The 17,431-nt window shown below is 52.7% G+C and overlaps 1 protein-coding gene across 1 annotated transcript in view; it reads left to right on the top strand.

Annotated features, from left to right (window-relative positions):
* Window positions 1-17,431, top strand: part of TG (thyroglobulin) — a gene marked incomplete at its 5' end in the record, with an annotated part of 199,630 nt that overhangs the window by 14,027 nt on the left and 168,172 nt on the right. Inside the window, 11 exons of the mRNA XM_081116502.1 lie at window positions 1,667-2,746; window positions 3,155-3,742; window positions 5,385-5,624; window positions 7,950-8,084; window positions 8,438-8,515; window positions 9,028-9,140; window positions 9,948-10,050; window positions 11,178-11,378; window positions 13,622-13,834; window positions 14,871-15,025; window positions 16,432-16,588. Of these exons, the coding sequence (XP_080972628.1) occupies window positions 1,667-2,746; window positions 3,155-3,742; window positions 5,385-5,624; window positions 7,950-8,084; window positions 8,438-8,515; window positions 9,028-9,140; window positions 9,948-10,050; window positions 11,178-11,378; window positions 13,622-13,834; window positions 14,871-15,025; window positions 16,432-16,588 (3,063 nt within the window). The remainder of the gene's footprint in view (window positions 1-1,666; window positions 2,747-3,154; window positions 3,743-5,384; window positions 5,625-7,949; window positions 8,085-8,437; window positions 8,516-9,027; window positions 9,141-9,947; window positions 10,051-11,177; window positions 11,379-13,621; window positions 13,835-14,870; window positions 15,026-16,431; window positions 16,589-17,431) is intronic.

Raw genomic sequence — 17,431 nt, forward strand, 5'->3', positions numbered from 1 at the left:
CAGATCACACATTTTCCCTCTCTCTCCCTGGTGTATCGGTCCTATTTCTGTGGAAACAAACGCCACATGGGACCAATATCTGAATTTTTGCCTTGGTAACACGACATACGAATGGAAGGGAGGCTCTTAATTTGGAAAGCAGTGAATTTCCTTTCTTCCATACCTTCCTCTAATAGCCATCAAAGGAAGCCACCGCCTCGCTGAGGGACGTTAGTGTCCTGAGGTTGCCAGTCCCTTTCTCTCTCTCTGACCACATGTTCCCGTTCTTTCTCTGTTGCCTGGTTGCAGAGGAATATTGGCTGACTTCTTTTTTGGCATCCATGTGAACTGAGGGAAAAGAATTATTCTAAAAAGTTGGGGTGGTTGCAAATCTCTAACAGTTACAGTTTTATGCAGAAAAGTAGAGCTTATTTGCTTTCACCTATGTAACTGAGACAATGGAATTGGAATTAAAAATAATTTTTCTAAACGTGATTGTGGTCAACCTAGGATATTCAGATAGAACAACCTGGACCTGTATGGAGTTGACTGAGTTGGTCACTATTTAATTAGTAATTTTGAGGAAAGGTCAAGAAGCATAGAAGAATGTGCTAAGTGTGTTTACCAAGTGGGCATCATTATATTATATTATAGGAAATATATTTCCCATGACATATGATAATATTATATATTACAACATAGGAAAAATATTTATTGTAGGAAATACTAACAGCATTTCAAGTGTGCCTTTAATCTTCAAAGAGACTATAAACTAGTGCTGCGATGAGACTACCCACAGGGAAGAATTAGGCGGCTAAACAAAGAACATATAAAGAAGTGTTCAAGTCCATTAGGGTTCCAACAAGAGCGTGCTGGGAAGCCACGCTGCATTAAAAAATAGAGATTTGTTGGTGTTCTAGCTGTAGGGCTGGTGTCACAAATTACCACAAACTGGGTGGCTTAAAGCAACAGAAATTTATTTGCTCATAGTTCCGGAGGCTGGAAGTCTGAAACCAGAGTGTGAGCAGGGCTGAGCTCTCTCTAAAAGCCCCAGGGAAGGGCCCTTCCTTGCCCCATCCTTGCTTCTGGTGGTGGCTGGCACCTCCTTGGCTTATAGCTGCCTGTACCCCTCCAGTTCCTGCCTCTGCCCTCATGTGGCTTCTGCCCTGTGTCCGTCTATGTCATCCCATGGCCTTCTAATCAGGACACCAGTCACTGGATTTGGGGCCCGCTCTAATCCAGGATGACTTCATCTCAACTAATTACATCTGCAAAGACCTCTTTCCCAAATAGGATCATATTCTGAGGCTCTGGGTGGACATGAATAATGGGCGGGGGGGGGGGGGGAGGATGGAGACCTCATTAAACCCAATGTGTTGGTGCCTGTGTGATGTTGGGTTTCAGAAACTGGGCCAGTGTCCACGAGCCTTTCCTTAGGAGGGCCCCCCGCTGGTGAAAGCCAGGAGAGGAAGGCATGTCAGCTGGAAAACTCATTCCCCAAAGTGGCCTCCATGGACCCGGCTCAGGGCAAAAACTAAAAATAAAATGACACAGAGGAAAAAGAGGAACAAAGTGTAGGGGTCCTGGCTGAGTTTTTTGACATCTTACTACCAGAGAGATCAGAGGGGCTGTCTCGGGGCTGCGTGTGATGCTAAAACTATGTTTCCTCTTTGCTCGTCCTGTGCAGCTGGAGACCAGTCCTGTTCCTCCGAGAGGCGACGGGCCCTGTCCAGACTCCACTTCGGGCCCTTGGGCGACTTCAGCCTCCACAGCATGTTTTCGGCTTGGAAAGGAGCCGGATCAGCCACGTCCTGCCCACCCATGATCAAAGAGCTCTTTGTGGACTCAGGGATTCTCCGCCCCATGGTCGAAGGGCGGAACCAACAGTTTTCCACCTCAGAGAGTCTCCTCACAGAAGCCATCCGAGGGATTTTTCCCTCCCGAGACTTAGCTCGTCTTGCCCTTCAGTTTACCACCAACCCAAAGCAGCTCCAGCAAAACCTCTTTGGAGGGAAATTTTTGGCAAATGTTGGCCAATTTAACTTGTCTGGAGCCCTTGGCACAAGAAGCACCTTTAATTTCAGTCAGTTTTTCCAGCAACTTGGTCTCCCAGGCTTGCAGAGTGGAGGAGGACATGTCGATCTATCAAAGCCCCTCTCTGCAGGGCTGGATTCGAATCCTGCCGTGGAAACACCCAGAGCCATTAAGAAGGGCAGTACTATGAATAAAACAATTGTGGGCAGCTTTGGCTTTGACATCAACTTACAAGAGAACCAAAATGCCCTGACATCTCTTGCTTCTCTCCTGGACCTTCCAGAATTCCTTCTGTTCCTGCAACATGCGGTTTCAGTGCCAGAAGACATAGCCAGGGATTTGGGTGATGTGATGGAAATGGTGCTCAGTTCCCGGGGCTGTGAGCCAACACCTGGCAGCCTTTTTGTCCCGTCCTGCACGGCAGAAGGAAGCTATGAGGATGTCCAGTGCTTTGCTGGAGTGTGCTGGTGTGTGGACTCCCAGGGCAAAGAACTGCCTGGCTCGAGGGTGAGAGGTGGACGACCAAGGTGCCCCACAGAGTGTGAAAAGCAAAGGGCTCGGATGCAGAGCCTCTCTGGCAGCCAGCCTGCAGGCTCCAGTCTGTTTGTGCCTTCTTGTACCAGCCAGGGGCACTTCTTACCCGTCCAGTGCTTCAACTCTGAGTGCTACTGTGTAGATGCGGAGGGCCAGGCTATTCCTGGAACTCGAAGTGTACCTGGACAACCCAAGCAGTGTAAGTCTGTTGGGTGCTTAACCTACAAACTCTGATTCTCCTTTGGGGCCCTGACCCATGCATTACAGAGAAAAAGAATGTAGTCACAGCTAAATCTCTAACTTGTGTTAATGGCAACATTTTCTGGTTAATTTAAAAATTGTCCAGAAAAGTCTTGATAACACTAACCATTTTAATGAATAGGGAGACTTACTTGGCCTTAAGGAACCATGGCACGTGTCTGTAGCGTTGACAACAGCTGGATTCAATGGAGCCCATTTAGTGATAGGGACGCTCTGTGCAGATGTGATGAGATCTATGGCTGAATAAGATTTTAGGGGGAGTTTGGACAACTAGATGTTTCCATCTTGGTCTTCTGAGCTCAATAAACTCCTTAACCTGACACATGCGTTCATTGTTCCTCCCCAGGCCCCACACCCTGTCAGTTACAGGCCGAACAAGCCTTCCTCCAAGTGGTACGGACCCTGGTCTCTAATTCTAGCACGGCGCCCACTCTCTCCAGTGTCTACATCCCACAGTGCAGCACCAACGGGCAGTGGAGCCGCATGCAATGTGATGGGCCCCCGGAGCAGGCCTTCGAGTGGTACGAAGGGTGGAGGGCTCAGAAAGACGGTGGCCAGGATCTGACCGCTGCTGAACTGCTGATGAAGATCCTGAGCTACAGAGAAGCAGCTTCCAGAAGCTTCAGTCTCTTTATTCAAAGTCTGTATGAGGCTGGCCAGCAAGGCATCTTCCCAGGGTTGGCAAGATACTCTTCTCTCCAAGACGTCCCACTGGCCGTGTTGGAAGGGAACTGGACCCAGCCTGGAAAGAATGTCTTCCTGGAGCCCTATGTCTTTTGGCAGATCCTAAATGGCCAGCTCAGGCGATACCCAGGGCCCTATTCAGACTTTAGCACCCCTTTGGCGCACTTTGACCTCCGGACTTGCTGGTGTGTGGATGAAGCTGGTCAAGAACTAGAGGGAACCCGGACTGAGCCAGGCAAGGTCCCAGCATGTGAGTTAAACCATGTGAAGAACTGAATTTGTGCTTTTGAAGGAGGGTATTGAGTGTCAGAGCTGGACCTGAGTTTAGATATGGCCAAGTACATCCATCCAATGTATGGTTGAGGAAACCAAATGCATGTCAGCTCTGGCTGCTATAACAGAGCACCATACACTGTGGGGCTTACCCAACAGACATTTATTTCTCATGGTTCTGGAGGGTGGAGGTCCAAGATCAAGGTGGTGGCAGGATTGGTTCCTGGTGGGAACCCTTTTCCTGGCTGGTAGATGGCCACCTTCTTGCTTGTGTCCACTGGCAGAGAGAGAAAGAACTCTGGTCTCTTCATCTTTTTATAAAGACGCTAATCCCCTCATGAGGGCCCCACCCGCATGCCCTCATCTAAACCTGATCACCTCCCAAAGGTCCCACCTCCAAATAACATCAGACTGAGGGTTGGGGCCCCAACACATACATTTTGGGGGGACACACACATTCGGTCCATAACACTGAGGCTCATAGAAGGGAAGGGATTTCCCCTCATCGGTGCAGTCAGGGGGGTTGGCAAAGTTAATATAGTTCACTATTAAATTTTCATATAATCATTTACATCCATGCCTCAAGTTTTAACTTGATGTCTTCTGTTTACAAAGCGTTATCTGAGGCCTGATGAGGGCTCTAAAGTGAATACGGCCTGGCTTTTAGTCTCTATGGCTAATGTTTTATAATCACTTACAAGTCAGGGGTGCGGTTTAGTCAACCAACACCAATATGATGGTCTTGTTACCTACAAGGACACTGCTCTGGACCTCAGGAAGTGCTTCTGTCTTCCAAGTGCCTTAATTAAAGGGCTGATTTAACTAAAGGACTAATAGGAGAGCTGCTGCTTGAGGTCTATAAGTTCAGTCAGGTAGGCCCATGAGAAAGCTGCTCTGTGTGAGGCACAAGTAGAATGACGCAGACTCTGTGTCAAACTGAAATGCCTTTTACCCAGAAGACACGCCAGCAGGGGTTTGAAGCAACAGCTGGGCAGCTTCTACGCCGTTGTTCTCAAATCAGAGTCTGTCTCGCCAGCATTGCTGATGTCACGGGTAATACTATAGCTGCTCAAGTCCAATGAGATCTTTCCATTCATTGTTGGACCAGACCTTTCTGGATTATGGCAAATTAGACTATTCGGTGTTAGTTGAAGGTTAGGTGTTAATAGCCGTGGGTTTGTAGAATGTTTGGTGACAGGGATGTGTGATGAGAGCTGGCATACCTGGGCATTTTAAATGGCCTAGAGACCCCACTCCTAGGATTCTCCATTAAAATGTCAAGTTCTGGAAACAGGCTAAGCCTCAAAGGCAACCCATAGATGTCTGCTGTTGCACAGATTAAATTAGATCGTCTGAGTACACGTGCTTAGTGTGGAGCAGACATTAGTGATGCCTAATCTTTTCACATAGTAGGGCCTCCATCAGTGTTGAGTGAATGAGATTGTGGAGACAAAATGGAAAAAACATTCCAGGTTGTGGTAAGAGCTGGCGAGAAGGAAACAGCTGAGGCATCCATGTGTGTGTGCATGTGTGTGCACACATGGTGCACACTTCTAAAGCATCAAGGGCTCCGTATGTGGTGGTTGGCACACCCACCTGCAGTGTCTTTGTTCTCCTAGGTCCTGGCTCCTGCGAGGAAGCAAAGCTTCGTGTTCTGCGGTTCATTAAGGACACGGAAGAGATGGTCTTGGCTTCCAACAACTCTTGGTTCCCTCTGGGAGAGAGTTTCCTAGCGGCCAAGGGGATCCAGCTGACCAATGAGGAGCTCGGCCTTCCCCCGCTCACCCCACCCCGGGGGGCTTTCTTGGAGCAGTTCCTGAGCGGGAGCGATTATGCCCTTCGTCTGGCAGCTCAGTCCAGTGAGTGTCGTGCACTCTGGTTTCTCGTTCCATCTCTTGGGGGAGCAAGAGCTGGAATAGTTGCTCTTCAGCCATCTTCAGGGCTTTGCTGCCTTGGTTTCTCCACGCCAGTGGGTTCCTGGGAAAGCAAAGGCCGTGGTTTTATGGTACCAGTCCAAGCCAGGATGTGCCTAGCTCTCCAAGATGCTTCCAAACCCGCCAGCAGAGCCACCTGCAGGTCTCTATGAAGCCAAACGCTCCTGTTAAAATGTGATGGATGCCAGCCCCAGGGCTCATGCTCCCCTCCTAGCCAGTTCCAAAGCTTCCTTCCGTCTCTGAGAATCTAGGGTTATCCACAGGGGAAAGGAGAGGAACCCTCAGTACAGAAACGTTACTGCATTCGGGCTCCTTCCACAGATGAGCTCACCTAATCCTGCTCGTGACTCCGGAAAACAAGCCGTATGGCCGAGAAAGAAGCTCAGAGCACCCACAGGGCTCGCGCCCATGATAGCAGCTCAAGGTCACACAGCACTTCCCACCGGCCAGCCGCTTAGTGTGCTGAGTGGATGACTAGATCTCTGCATTTGATCCCCCAGCAGTTCTCTGAGAATGAAGCTATAATCACCATTGGTGATGTTCTCAAATGCAGACACTGAGGCTAAGTCACAGGCCCAGCTCACCCAATTAATAAGTAGCAGAGCCGGGGTGTGCGGCATGGTCGGGCCCCGAGCCTCTGTGCCTAGCTGATCCCCAGCCTAGCCCTGCCTCGTCCCAGAGCCCTGCTCTCCCTCCACCACCTGCAGCCTCCTCTGGCCAGGGGTCCGATGCGCCTCCCCGCTCTCTCACTGACCCCACGCCAACTTGAGAGGGACAGAAGATTCCTGTCTCCAAGCCTGTTGGAGCTCCCCATCCCTTGTCAAATTATCTCAGCTGGCTCCCTGTCTGGAGTTTCCTGGGCTTGGGTCACAAACAGCAAAGCAGTCACACCCTGCCACCATCTGAGCAGACAGAGTGCCCTCTCCATGGGCCAGAGCTCCCTGCTTTCCCATTCCTGGGATGTCTGCTGCACCTTGGGTGGGTCCATGGTCTTTGTTTGCTTAACCCCACAGGAGGTGAGAACCTCCCACGGTCCATCTGTTTCCTGCTCCCTTCCTCACCTGTCGCCGCCTTTGAAGGACAAGGCATTACGTCTTGTCTCACTCACCCTTATATCCTGGGCCTGGCACAGTGCCTGGCAGACCATAGGAGCCCAGTAAATGTTGGTTAACCATCCTTCCTACTTCTGTGCCCCCTCTCTCTCTCTTCCGTCCCCTCTCGCCCCCGATGCCCAGACACTCCTTTCTCTGTTCCTTGGAGGCCTGAGGACTTCTGCTTTGGGCAGGAAGCCAGTGGTTTTGCATTTTGTGCATGGACAGGGTCTGATGGGATTAAAGAGCGGAGGAGTGGGATTTTGCCTGGGGAGCTGTGACCACTTTGGTTAGTGAGGGAAGTGTAGGGAGGGGGACGGGAAGCTATTGGTGCCACAGAGATTTATTCATTGGGTGGCAATGATGGCATTTTCTTCCGAAGTCGAGCTAAGGAAGATCCCCTCCACTCAGCCGCACGCTCTGAGTTTTCGTGTCTGGCACTGTAGACAGAGGAAGTGTCCACAGAGAGGGAGCGGGCTGCTCATTTCCCTGGAATCCCTGAGTGAGAAGGGGCGGCCCAGCCATTGCAGAGCAGAGGAAGCTCTGTGCGTGCAGACGTCTAGGTCCAGGGAGTCTGAGGACGGGAGGCCCAGGACAAGAGGGGATTGAGGGCCACAGAGTGTCTTTGGCCAACATGACAGCACTGTCCTTCCTGAGGGGTGTGTGGAGGAAAGGTTCACAGCTGCACCTGGCATGAGCTTGGTGCTTGAGCTCTTTTGATATAAATGTCACACTCACCCTGTCAAGTGTTAGCTGCATTTCACAGATGGGGACACTCAGGCTTACCGAGGTTGGCAAGTTGCTATTATCACACAGCCAAGAGATGCTGTGCCGGGAATCAGGCAGAAGCTTGTGAGACTCCCGAGTCCTGGTCTCCCCAGATGGATTCTGACTGTGAGGAGTGGTGCCTGAGGACTGTGCCCTGACCAGGAACGGAGCAACCTTCCGGTGCACAGGGTGGCACCCAAACAACCGAGCCACATTGACCAGGGCTGCATTTTTATTTTTAAAGGACAGTCTGTCGAACGCCTACCGACGGTTCGAGGAGCCTGTCTCATTTTGGGTGGGAATGTCTGTCATATAGATCCTATGTTGGAACAGGGACATGTGTGGCTCTTCTCAGGTGCTCATGCCTCTGCGCCTCTCTCTCTGACTGCAGCCTTCGACTTCTATCAGAGTGGCCGATTCTCCCTGGCTGATTCCTCAGGAGCGTCCCCTCTGTGGTCTAGCTCCTATGTGCCCCAGTGTGATGCATTTGGAAGTTGGGAGCCTGTGCAGTGCCACACTGAAACTGGTGAGGGGGATGGGCACCCATGGGACACCCCTCCTTTTCATTTAGTGCAAAGTGTGGGCATTGGGGCAAGTGAGCTGGACTCTAGGGCCTTCCTTGGTAGCTGGTGGCGAATCCCTTAGTTTCCCTGGCGTCTGGTTGACTCATCTGTACAATGGGAGCATGACCTTCTGCCAGCCTGAAAGTAGTTGCTGGGGGGATTGGGATGCTAAGGCCTATGGTTGTGAATGTTGTTGGGAGGGGGCGGATGGGGGCCTTGCTGACAGTTAGCAATGTAAAGAGGGCTGGTTCTTTGTCAGACACCCGGGGCCGAGTCCCCCGTGTGCCTCCTGAACTCTGGCTGTGGTCTTTCCTAGGGTACTGCTGGTGTGTGGGTAAGACGGGAGAGTACGTCCCTGCCTCGCTGACTGCGCGCTCCTCCCAGCTCCCCCAGTGTAAGTGGAGCCCGCAGGCCCCCACCTCACCCTGTGGTGGGCACTCTGGGCTGGTGGTGCCCCCCACTGTTACCCAGCAGGGGAGGAGCCCCATGGGCAGCCAGACCACGTGTTCCCAAGTCCCCAAGTCTGGAAGACCCTCACAGACCTAGGCCCTCCTAGTTTCCCAGGAGGAGGGAGGCAGCAGAGAGGCGGAGGGCCCTGGGCTCCCGACACCCCTGCTCTCTGTGCAGTTTCATCCACTTCTGTTGTTTCAACAGCTACCTCACATCTGTTCTGCAGCCCAACCTCTTCTGAGTTTCTGATCCATAAAATCACTGCCCACTTTAATCTCCGAGATGATGGAGCCACATGAGCCTTGTCCCCGAGCCTCAGCCTGCTTCTACCCTGAGGCTCCAGCTGTCCGCGCAGGGCCTCCATCTCCCTGACACGTAACTCTGACACCGGCCAGCCTGGGCTCTCCGCACTCCTAGCACCCACGCCAGCCTGTTAAGCGCTTTTCTCTCCCGCAGGCCCCACCACCTGTGAGAAATCTCGAGCGAGTGGACTGCTTTCCAGTTGGAAACAGGCTGGATCCCAAGGAGACCCTTCCCCTAAAGACCTGTTCATCCCAACCTGCCTACAGGTAAGGCTGCAAGGGACCAGGAAGGGCGTGAAAGAAGCCAGGACTTCCTCCCACAGGTCAAGGATGACTTTTCTAGTTCTAGGGCTGGGTTTTTGTCTTATTCCTGGCAGTCTGGCTGGGTGATTTGGGGCCATTTACTTACCTTCTCTATGTGTTCATTTTTTTAATCATATGATTGGACCACACTTTTACCCTACCTAATGCTAGGATTGTTTCAAAGGCCCAAGGAAATGCCGCCCATGAAAACTCATTAAAAAATCATTTACATGTATACATGCTTTTTGTAGTCATCTTGGCAAAGTTGTTATGCAAAGTGGTTATATCTCAGTATCTCAACATAAATGGGACATGTCATAATAGTGCCCTCCCAGCTCCCTGGGGGATTGTAATAATTCAGTGCAATAGCTGATTTTAGGAATAAAAGCTCCTAGAGAAAGGATTCATGCTAGAATCTCAACCACTTATGTGCCAAGTGATGAAGTCCCTGGGTCCCGGTTTCCTCTCCCTAATAGGGAGGTCTGATAGGGACACTACCACCTGCTCTGTCCAGTTCCCCAGGCTTCAGGAAAATCAGATGAAATCCCGAGACTGGGATACCAGTGGGCCTGCCTTGTGGGGCGGTTCTAACCATCAGTTCAGTAGTGTATGGGAAGGTCTGCGTCAGGAGAGCGCCTCCCTACGCCACCTCCCTCCGTGTGGAGAAGCCAGCACTGGTGGTTGTGGGAGGGACATTCTTGACACCTGCTCACTGACCTGTGGGCTGCAAAAGCATCTTCCCTGGATTATGTGACCTTGGCTCTGTCTCAGACAGGAGAGTTTGCCAGGCTGCAGGTGTCGGAGGCTGGCATCTGGTGCGTAGACCAGGCCTCAGGAGAAGGGACCCCGCCCAGCACAAACAGCAGTGCCCAGTGTGAGTAGTCCCCTTTCCCCCACGGCCCCCAACTCCTCCCTGTGTCCTGGGATTGGAGTCCCAAAGGTGGCTTCATGTCCCAGCTCTGCCACTTCTAGAGCCGTGGAAGCCTCTAACCTCACTGTGCCTCAGTCTTCTCATCTATAAAACAGGAGCAAGATTCCCTAACCTCAGTGGGCTCTTGGGAGAAACACATGGCAGGGAGCAGGGATGTGCTATGTAACTGAGAAGTGCAAGCCAGCACTGGTCCCAATTAAGGTGGGCACTGGTGCTTTAGTGGGGTGACCAGATGAAGACAACTGAAGGTACAAGTCCCTTCCTGGTCCCTGGGCTCCAAGCCTGGCCCTGAACCTGGCCTCACAGTGAAGTCAAGATGCTGATGTCTCCCCTCTGCCTGAAAACCACCCACACTCCCCATGGTCCTGAGGGCCAGGCCCAAGCTCCTTGCCACGGCTATGGGCCCTTCCCTGTACATGTGGCTCCTGGGTCTCTTGTTTCTCCGTCTCTCACAATCAGGATCCGGGTGCAGTAAATTACAGTCAGACTTTTTAAGAAGGCGCCACTCTCTTCCCCTGCGCCTTCATGTGCTGTGGTTCTGCCGCCTGCAATATGTCCTCCCCCACTCCCCACCCCTCCCTGGCTAATTGTTACTCAGTCCCCGGAGACCTCTCTTCCCCAGCTAATTCAGGGCCTTCCTCTGGGCTCCTAAACTGCCCTGTGCATCTCCCACTGTCGCTCTGATCACTTTGAACTATAGTTGCTCACTTTCTTGTTTGTTTTTAAAAACAAGAGTGTATTTGAGCCAAACTGATGACATATGCTGGGGAGCAAGGTCTCAAACCCTCCCAATTGCTCACGTGTTAAATCTCCTTTAAGACTCTAAGCTGCTTGAGGGCAGGCAATGTGTGTGCACTCTAGTGTGTGTGTGTGTGTGTGTGTGTGTGTGTGTGTACAGAGCTGAGCAAGGCCTAGTCATTGCCCTGCTCTAGTTCAACACCCCAGTGGGAGGCAGCCCAGACCCTGGTGGCCCTGTAAGCAGATGGCGGCAAGTGGCACCTGTGGGTAGTGAGGGTTATGGTGGCTCTGTGGGCTTCTAGAAACTCCATCTGGTTTGTCTGTGTGTCCAGGCCCAGGCCTCTGTGAATCACTCCAGAGTGGCATCCCCTCCAGGAGGCTGGGCCCAGGCTACACCCCGGCCTGCGAGGCAGAGGACGGTAGCCTTTCCCCCGTGCAGTGCGACCCGACTCAGGACAGCTGCTGGTGTGTCTTTGGCAGTGGAGAGGAGGTGCCTGGGACCCGTGTGGCAGGGAGCCGGCCGGCCTGTGAGAGTAAGATGTGCCGCCCTCAGCGGCTGCCTGGGCTGGTGGGGGGCCCTGCTCATCTATCCCTTCACCAGGGTGGGGGTGGACTTTAAAGTACCAGGACAGTGGGGGTGGGAGGGGAGGTGGGGAGCGCAGAGGATGTGGTGGCTGCTGATTCCCATGCGGTCGAAACTGGCGTCTGCTTCCTGCAAACGCTCAGCCCTGGAGCTGAGAACAAGTGGAGCTGTGCGGTGGCTCCAGAGGCCAGGAGGCCGGGGCTGGCCTGTGGAAGACTCCAGGTCTCCCATCCTGGAGGGGGGCGGAGGGCGCTGAGTCAGAGTCTCAGTGGGGATGAGTCCATCCCAGCAGGAAATGGCAGGAATTTGTGCAAGTGTTGACTTGTTTATTTTTATTTCTAGTTTAAAAAATTGTTTGGATATAAAATATTAAAATATATATCATATAAACATATATTACCACATTGAAATAGGTTATTACATAATCAAATCTATTATTTAATTATCAATTACTTGCCTTTTATTTGTGAAGCCACCAGCATTAACATGAGCCCCCTAAAGGCTCTTCCTGCGGATCAACTGCAGAGTGTGGTGGAGAAAGCTCAGATGTGGGAGCCAGACAGACAGACTTGAAAGTCAGCTCTCTGCTTCCTTGCTGGGTGGCTTCAGGCTAGTTTCTTAACCTCTCTGGATCTGGTTTCCCAATCATGCTATTTCCTAGGGCCATTGTTCAGGTTAATTCAAATAGTCTTGTAAATGGCTTAGCCTGGTGGCTCTGAAAACAACCTCTGGGGTCACACCTGGCTCTCCACTGTGCTGCTGTGGGCCTCAGGGCAGAAGCGTTAACCTCCCCATGCTTCAGTGTCCCCCTCTGCCAATGGCAATGACGAGAACACCCACATCCTAAAATTTCCAGTGCAGGCTATAATGTATACTCCCTTTGTTAATAATAATACATGGCCTAGCAACTCAATCAGCTCACTGCAGATCGCAGAGCAAGCTCTTGGCTTGAGGCTATGGCTCTTAGAAAGCAGAGAGGCTGCACCTTGGAGATTAAAATGAGTCATTCTCTATCTTTGAGGCCCCCTGGGTACCCTTGAATCACATGGGGATTCAAATTGTAGAGTAAACAGGCAGGAAGGCTGTGCCCTAGCGAGAGCAGGTAATTAAATCTCTAGTCAGGTGTGAAATTGTCACACCGGGCTATGCGTCAGTCAGTCATTCACCCACTGGTGTAACCCATACTCACAGTCAGCACTGTGCTGTGTCTGGGTGAACAGAGGAAAGGCCCCCCTCTTTCCTCCTGGGGCTCAATCCCGTGGGGAGACTGGTGTGCGGGAATGGGACTCTCGACTCATTGATAACGTGCAGGGTGACACCAGCTGGCCGGAGACCTTGAAGAAAGGAGACCTAAGGAGGCCCAGGAGAACCATGGAAGGTGTTAGAAAGCTAGAGGTGCTGAGCTGATAATTGAGGGTCAGAAAGGAATTTTCTAGGCAGATGAGCAGGCGGAGGGAAGGGCATTAGGTGTGGAACAGAGATCTGCTCAGGGAAAGGCAGCCATGTCTGGAGGCAAAGGGGGCCTGAGGGAATCAAGAACAGAGAGAAGGTCGGTCCTCAGACCCCCAAGGGACAGAGTTGGTGTCCAGCTTCGCTGCAGTTTCTTTGCCGGCAGTGGGGACTGGATTGCACGTGTGAGCAGAGAGGTAGGGGACGAGCCCAATGCAGGGAACCTGGCGAGGAAGCTTCCATAGCAGGTTGAGAAGAAGATGAAGGGAGTGCAGTGGAAATGCAGAGAAGGTGAGAAGGTGTGAGCCATGGCCTTCGCTGATGGCTGGGCAGAGGGGGTGGGACTGTCCAGAGTGGCCGCCGTGTTCCTGGCCAGGGAGAGCCGGGTGGCAGGAGGTGCCATGCGTGGAGCTCCAGGTACTGAAGTGACAACAGGCAGCAATGAGTTAGGAAGTGTTGGCTTGAGGTGGAGAGGACCAGTGGTGATTGGATTTAGAGAGATGGGCAACAGCTCAAGAGGTCTGAGCTGGAGGTGAAGATACAGGAGTCCTCCGTGCTCAGGTGTCTGTCACAACCAAGAGAGGACAGGTTCATTCAAGAAGAGGGAGGAGAGGGAGGGAGCAGGCCCAGGTTAGGGCCTGAGGAGCCAGATATTCTTGGGCAGGAAGAAAAAGAGAGACGCAGGAGCCCTGAGCCACCCTGTGCTGGGCAGATGCCCACAGCAACCCTCTCTCTTGCTCCCAGGCCCGCAGTGCCCACTGCCGTTCAATGTGTCAGATGTGACTGGTGGAGTGATCCTGTGTGAGCGAGCCTCGGGCCCTCGAGGGGCCACCGTCCAGCTGTGCCAGCTCCTGTGCCGCCAGGGCTACCAGAGCGCGTTCCGGCCAATGTCATTGGTGTGCAGCCTGGAGACGAGACGCTGGCTGTCACAGCCACCCCAGCCCCTGGCCTGCCAGCGTGAGTGGCCTCTGGAATGTCTGCCCTGTACCTGCTCCCTCGCACTTTCCATGCCTGCGCTTTCCCTGCGATCCAGGTGGCATCCGGAGCAGGAGAGAGCTTGTCAGGCCTCTGAGTGTGACTCTCCACATCAGGTCCACCTGGAGCTCCAGGGTTAACACCTGGCAGAGCTGTGGGTCTGGGCCCTGTTTGAATATCGGCACAAGTCCTGTCCTGCCCACCCGCTGAACCCACATTCACAAGCACCCTGCTGTAAGGTGGCACCAGGCTCTGACCGCAGCTGCCTTGGCAAAAGCTGGTGTGGTTACTTAGCCAGGCAGGGCAGGGGTGGGCGCTGGGACCTGGCACTGGGTCCACCCAGGACAGTGGAAAGGGTGTCCAGGATAGGGACCCCGATCCTCAGACTGTCACGAGGCTCTGGGTGGCTGGAAGAGTGTCGCAGGCAGTATTTGTTGCAAAGCATTCTGGAATAGAGAATGCTATCCAGAAAAGTTGAAAATGTGATGTGGACAAATCAGTGGATTGTCAAAGTTACTATGACAAAATGGCCTAAGCTGAAATCAAGACCAGGCTGGATCTAAAGTGAGGGACTTGGGAGAAGAGGGGTGTGGGTCTTGAACTCCAAAAGTTGAATGCAGGGCTGCTGTTTTCAGATGTGCACGGTGTGCACTGGACAACCTCAGAGCATGCATTTCATATAGGCTGTGGTGGCCGCTCAACTGGCAAGACCACATGGAGTTGCCCTGGTTGAATGCAAGATAGCGTGGGAGCTTTCCAAGGGGAATGTCCAGAACCCCAGGATGTGAAGCAGCCTGGGTTAGAGCCTGAGGCAGTATAGAGCTGGCTGGGAGGTGCTAGGTAACTTCAGAGATGAGCTGCCACACTGGGGAGTCATCTGAGCATGACAATGCAAGATGGCAGTGCTCGAGGACTCCAAACTAAATGAAGGAGGGTTATATTTGCAGAGAAAAAAACAGAGAAAAGGACCCCACAGGTCTGTCACCTGCGTCTGCTGACCTCTGACACGCCCCTGCAGGGCTCCAGCTGTGGCAGACCCTCCAGACCCAAGCACAGTTCCAGCTCCGGCTCCCACCAGGCAAGATGTGCAGTGCAGACTACTCGGGCCTGCTGCTGGCCTTCCAGGTCTTCATCTCAGACGAGCTCAGGGCCCGGGGCTTCTGCCAGGTCCAGGTAAGTGCACGGCCTTCCCCCTGGTGGGGCTCGGACGGAGCTCAGGGTCATGGTGTCAGAGAAGCTCAGATGAACCTGCACTTGGACCCTCACTCATTTTACCAGTGGGCAAACCGTGGCCCCGAACGAGAAAGTAACCCGGCCCAGGCTAATTATGTGGCGGCAGAGGCGGAATCCAAGCCCATCTCATCACTGGCTAAGTGCCCGGCACTTAGTTTCTCATCCAGTGACAACTACATGAACACCCATATCCACTTACTCTCCTTCATCCTGGGTGTAGTGTGGTGGGTGGCACACAGTACAGTGCTTGGCACCATCCTGTGGCATGGCATGTCCTGTCGATGATGTCCTGAAGCACAGGCTGCCTCCGCGGGGCCTTCGCCAGGCGCCCAGAGCTCCCCATCACCTCTGAACAGTGAGCTTTGATGAACTCACATCCCCTGGGGTTGGATATAGAAGCTCTTGGGCTGTTACCCTTGGAAAGAGTATGCTGTGAGGAGGGCAAGGTGAGCTGGTGTTGAACTCGGACCCGTGCCCAGCACTGTCCTTGGGCCAACCAGGCTCCCTCACCATCCATCCTCCCACCCTGCCCCAAAGGAGCCTCTGAATCACATTCAGTGGGCACCGGAGGCGGCCGCGCTCAGGCTGGGAGGAGAAGCCAGGCTGTGTAGGTGAAACGGAGAAGCCTGTGGGTGCTGCAGCTTCGAAGGGGGAAGGTGGTGTCCTTTCAGCTGGGTGCACGTACTGAGGACGTTTGTAGAGTCACTGGTGAAATGAATTAGGAGCATTTGGGCTTTTGAAGCATAGGGCAATCGGTTCTTACTCCACTTATCTGTAAGCTGTGTGGCCAAGGCAAGTTACCCAACTTCTCTGAACCTCATCTTCCTCAGGGGGTAAAGGGGGTTGATAATACTTTACCCCTGAGGAGGGTCACAGGGAGGATTCAAGGAAGTAAGTGTTGGTTCCGACTGGCCCCCATACGGAGGGCAAGGAGAGACAGAGGAAGAGTCAGACCACTCCGCATGGGGAGGTGCAGGTTTAAGGAGCTGGGGGACTCACGTCCCAGGCTTGTCTTGGAGGCTGCAAGACGAGCAGTTCTCAATAAACCCGCCAGAATCTTCCAAGTTAATCCAGAGACCTCAGTGGGGTTCAGTCAGGTACACCTCCACGCTGCGTTCTTGAAACGGCTCCCGCTGTGGGAACAGTGGGCAGAGTGTGCGTTCCAAGGACAGGGGAGGGGTGAGGAGCCTCCAATTGCCCAGGTCCAGCTTGCAGGCCACCCTGCAATCGCACCCTCTCAATGACCTCCTTCAGCAGTAATATCAACCAGTTTTGGGGACTGCTGTGGGCTCAACAGAGCTGGCTCCCTTCTCTGCGTTCTTGAGCTGAGGCATCTGTCTCTGTAGGTGAAGCTTTCTGGGACCCCTGTCTCTGTTCCTGTCTGCGATGACTCTGTGGTGCAGGTGGAGTGTCTGACCGGGGAGCGTTTAGGAGTGAATGTCACGTGGAAATTGCGGCTTGAGGATGTCCCACCGGCCTCTCTTCCTGATTTGCATGACGTTGGTATGTTCCCTTGTGTTGCTGACTTAGAGAAGCTATGCAGAATCTCTGGGTCTCAGTGTCCTCATCTGTCAAAGGGAGCTGGTGGAGCCATAATATGCCTCCCTGTGAGTCTCTAGTGAGAATTATCAACCCGGCCCACAGGAGGAGCTAAGTATTAAACAGAATGTAAAAACCAATAGATTTCTGATCAATAGCTTACTAAAGTTAAATACTATCACCTGATTATGTTTCTGTGAACATTTTTTCTAATTCTTCTCTGGATTTTCTGGGCACAGAGAGGGAATACAGGTGTGAAGAAAAGAGGGGCGGGTGAGGGAGCCTCTATTGGTTTATAATTCACGTCCTGTCCACTTCAAATTATGAAACTCCTCAGACCACTCACACTCTTCAAACCCATTACTATGCTTCTAAAACAGGACAGTTACAGCGAGGGTGAGCTGAGAGAGTAGAAAGGTCTGAGGAGAAGTGGAGTGGATTTTATGGCTACCCGAGGTCAGCACTGGCTGGACTTGGCCTCTGTTCTATGAGGGGGCCTTCTGGAAAAGGTGGCCAGGGTATAACCGGAAGGGAGACTGCATCTCTGCCAGTCTGCAGCCCTCGTGGCAATAATCCCCCAGCATTATGAATTAGGGGTCCTCTTTGTCTCCCTCTGGCAAGAGCCTGGATACTTGGGCTGTGTTTGAAGCTGCGGAAGGAGATGTTTATTCCTAGCGACAATGACGACTGTGGTTTCTGGCCTCGGGCTGGCTTTGCGGTAGCCTGTTGGAAAGAAGTGTTCCTTGCGGGCTGAGGTCCATCCTGCTCCAGATGTGGGGCCCCTCTTCTTCCTGCCTAGGAAACACT

This window comes from Miniopterus schreibersii (genome assembly GCF_964146895.1).
Source record: "Miniopterus schreibersii genome assembly, chromosome: 17".
NCBI lineage: Eukaryota > Metazoa > Chordata > Mammalia > Chiroptera > Miniopteridae > Miniopterus > Miniopterus schreibersii.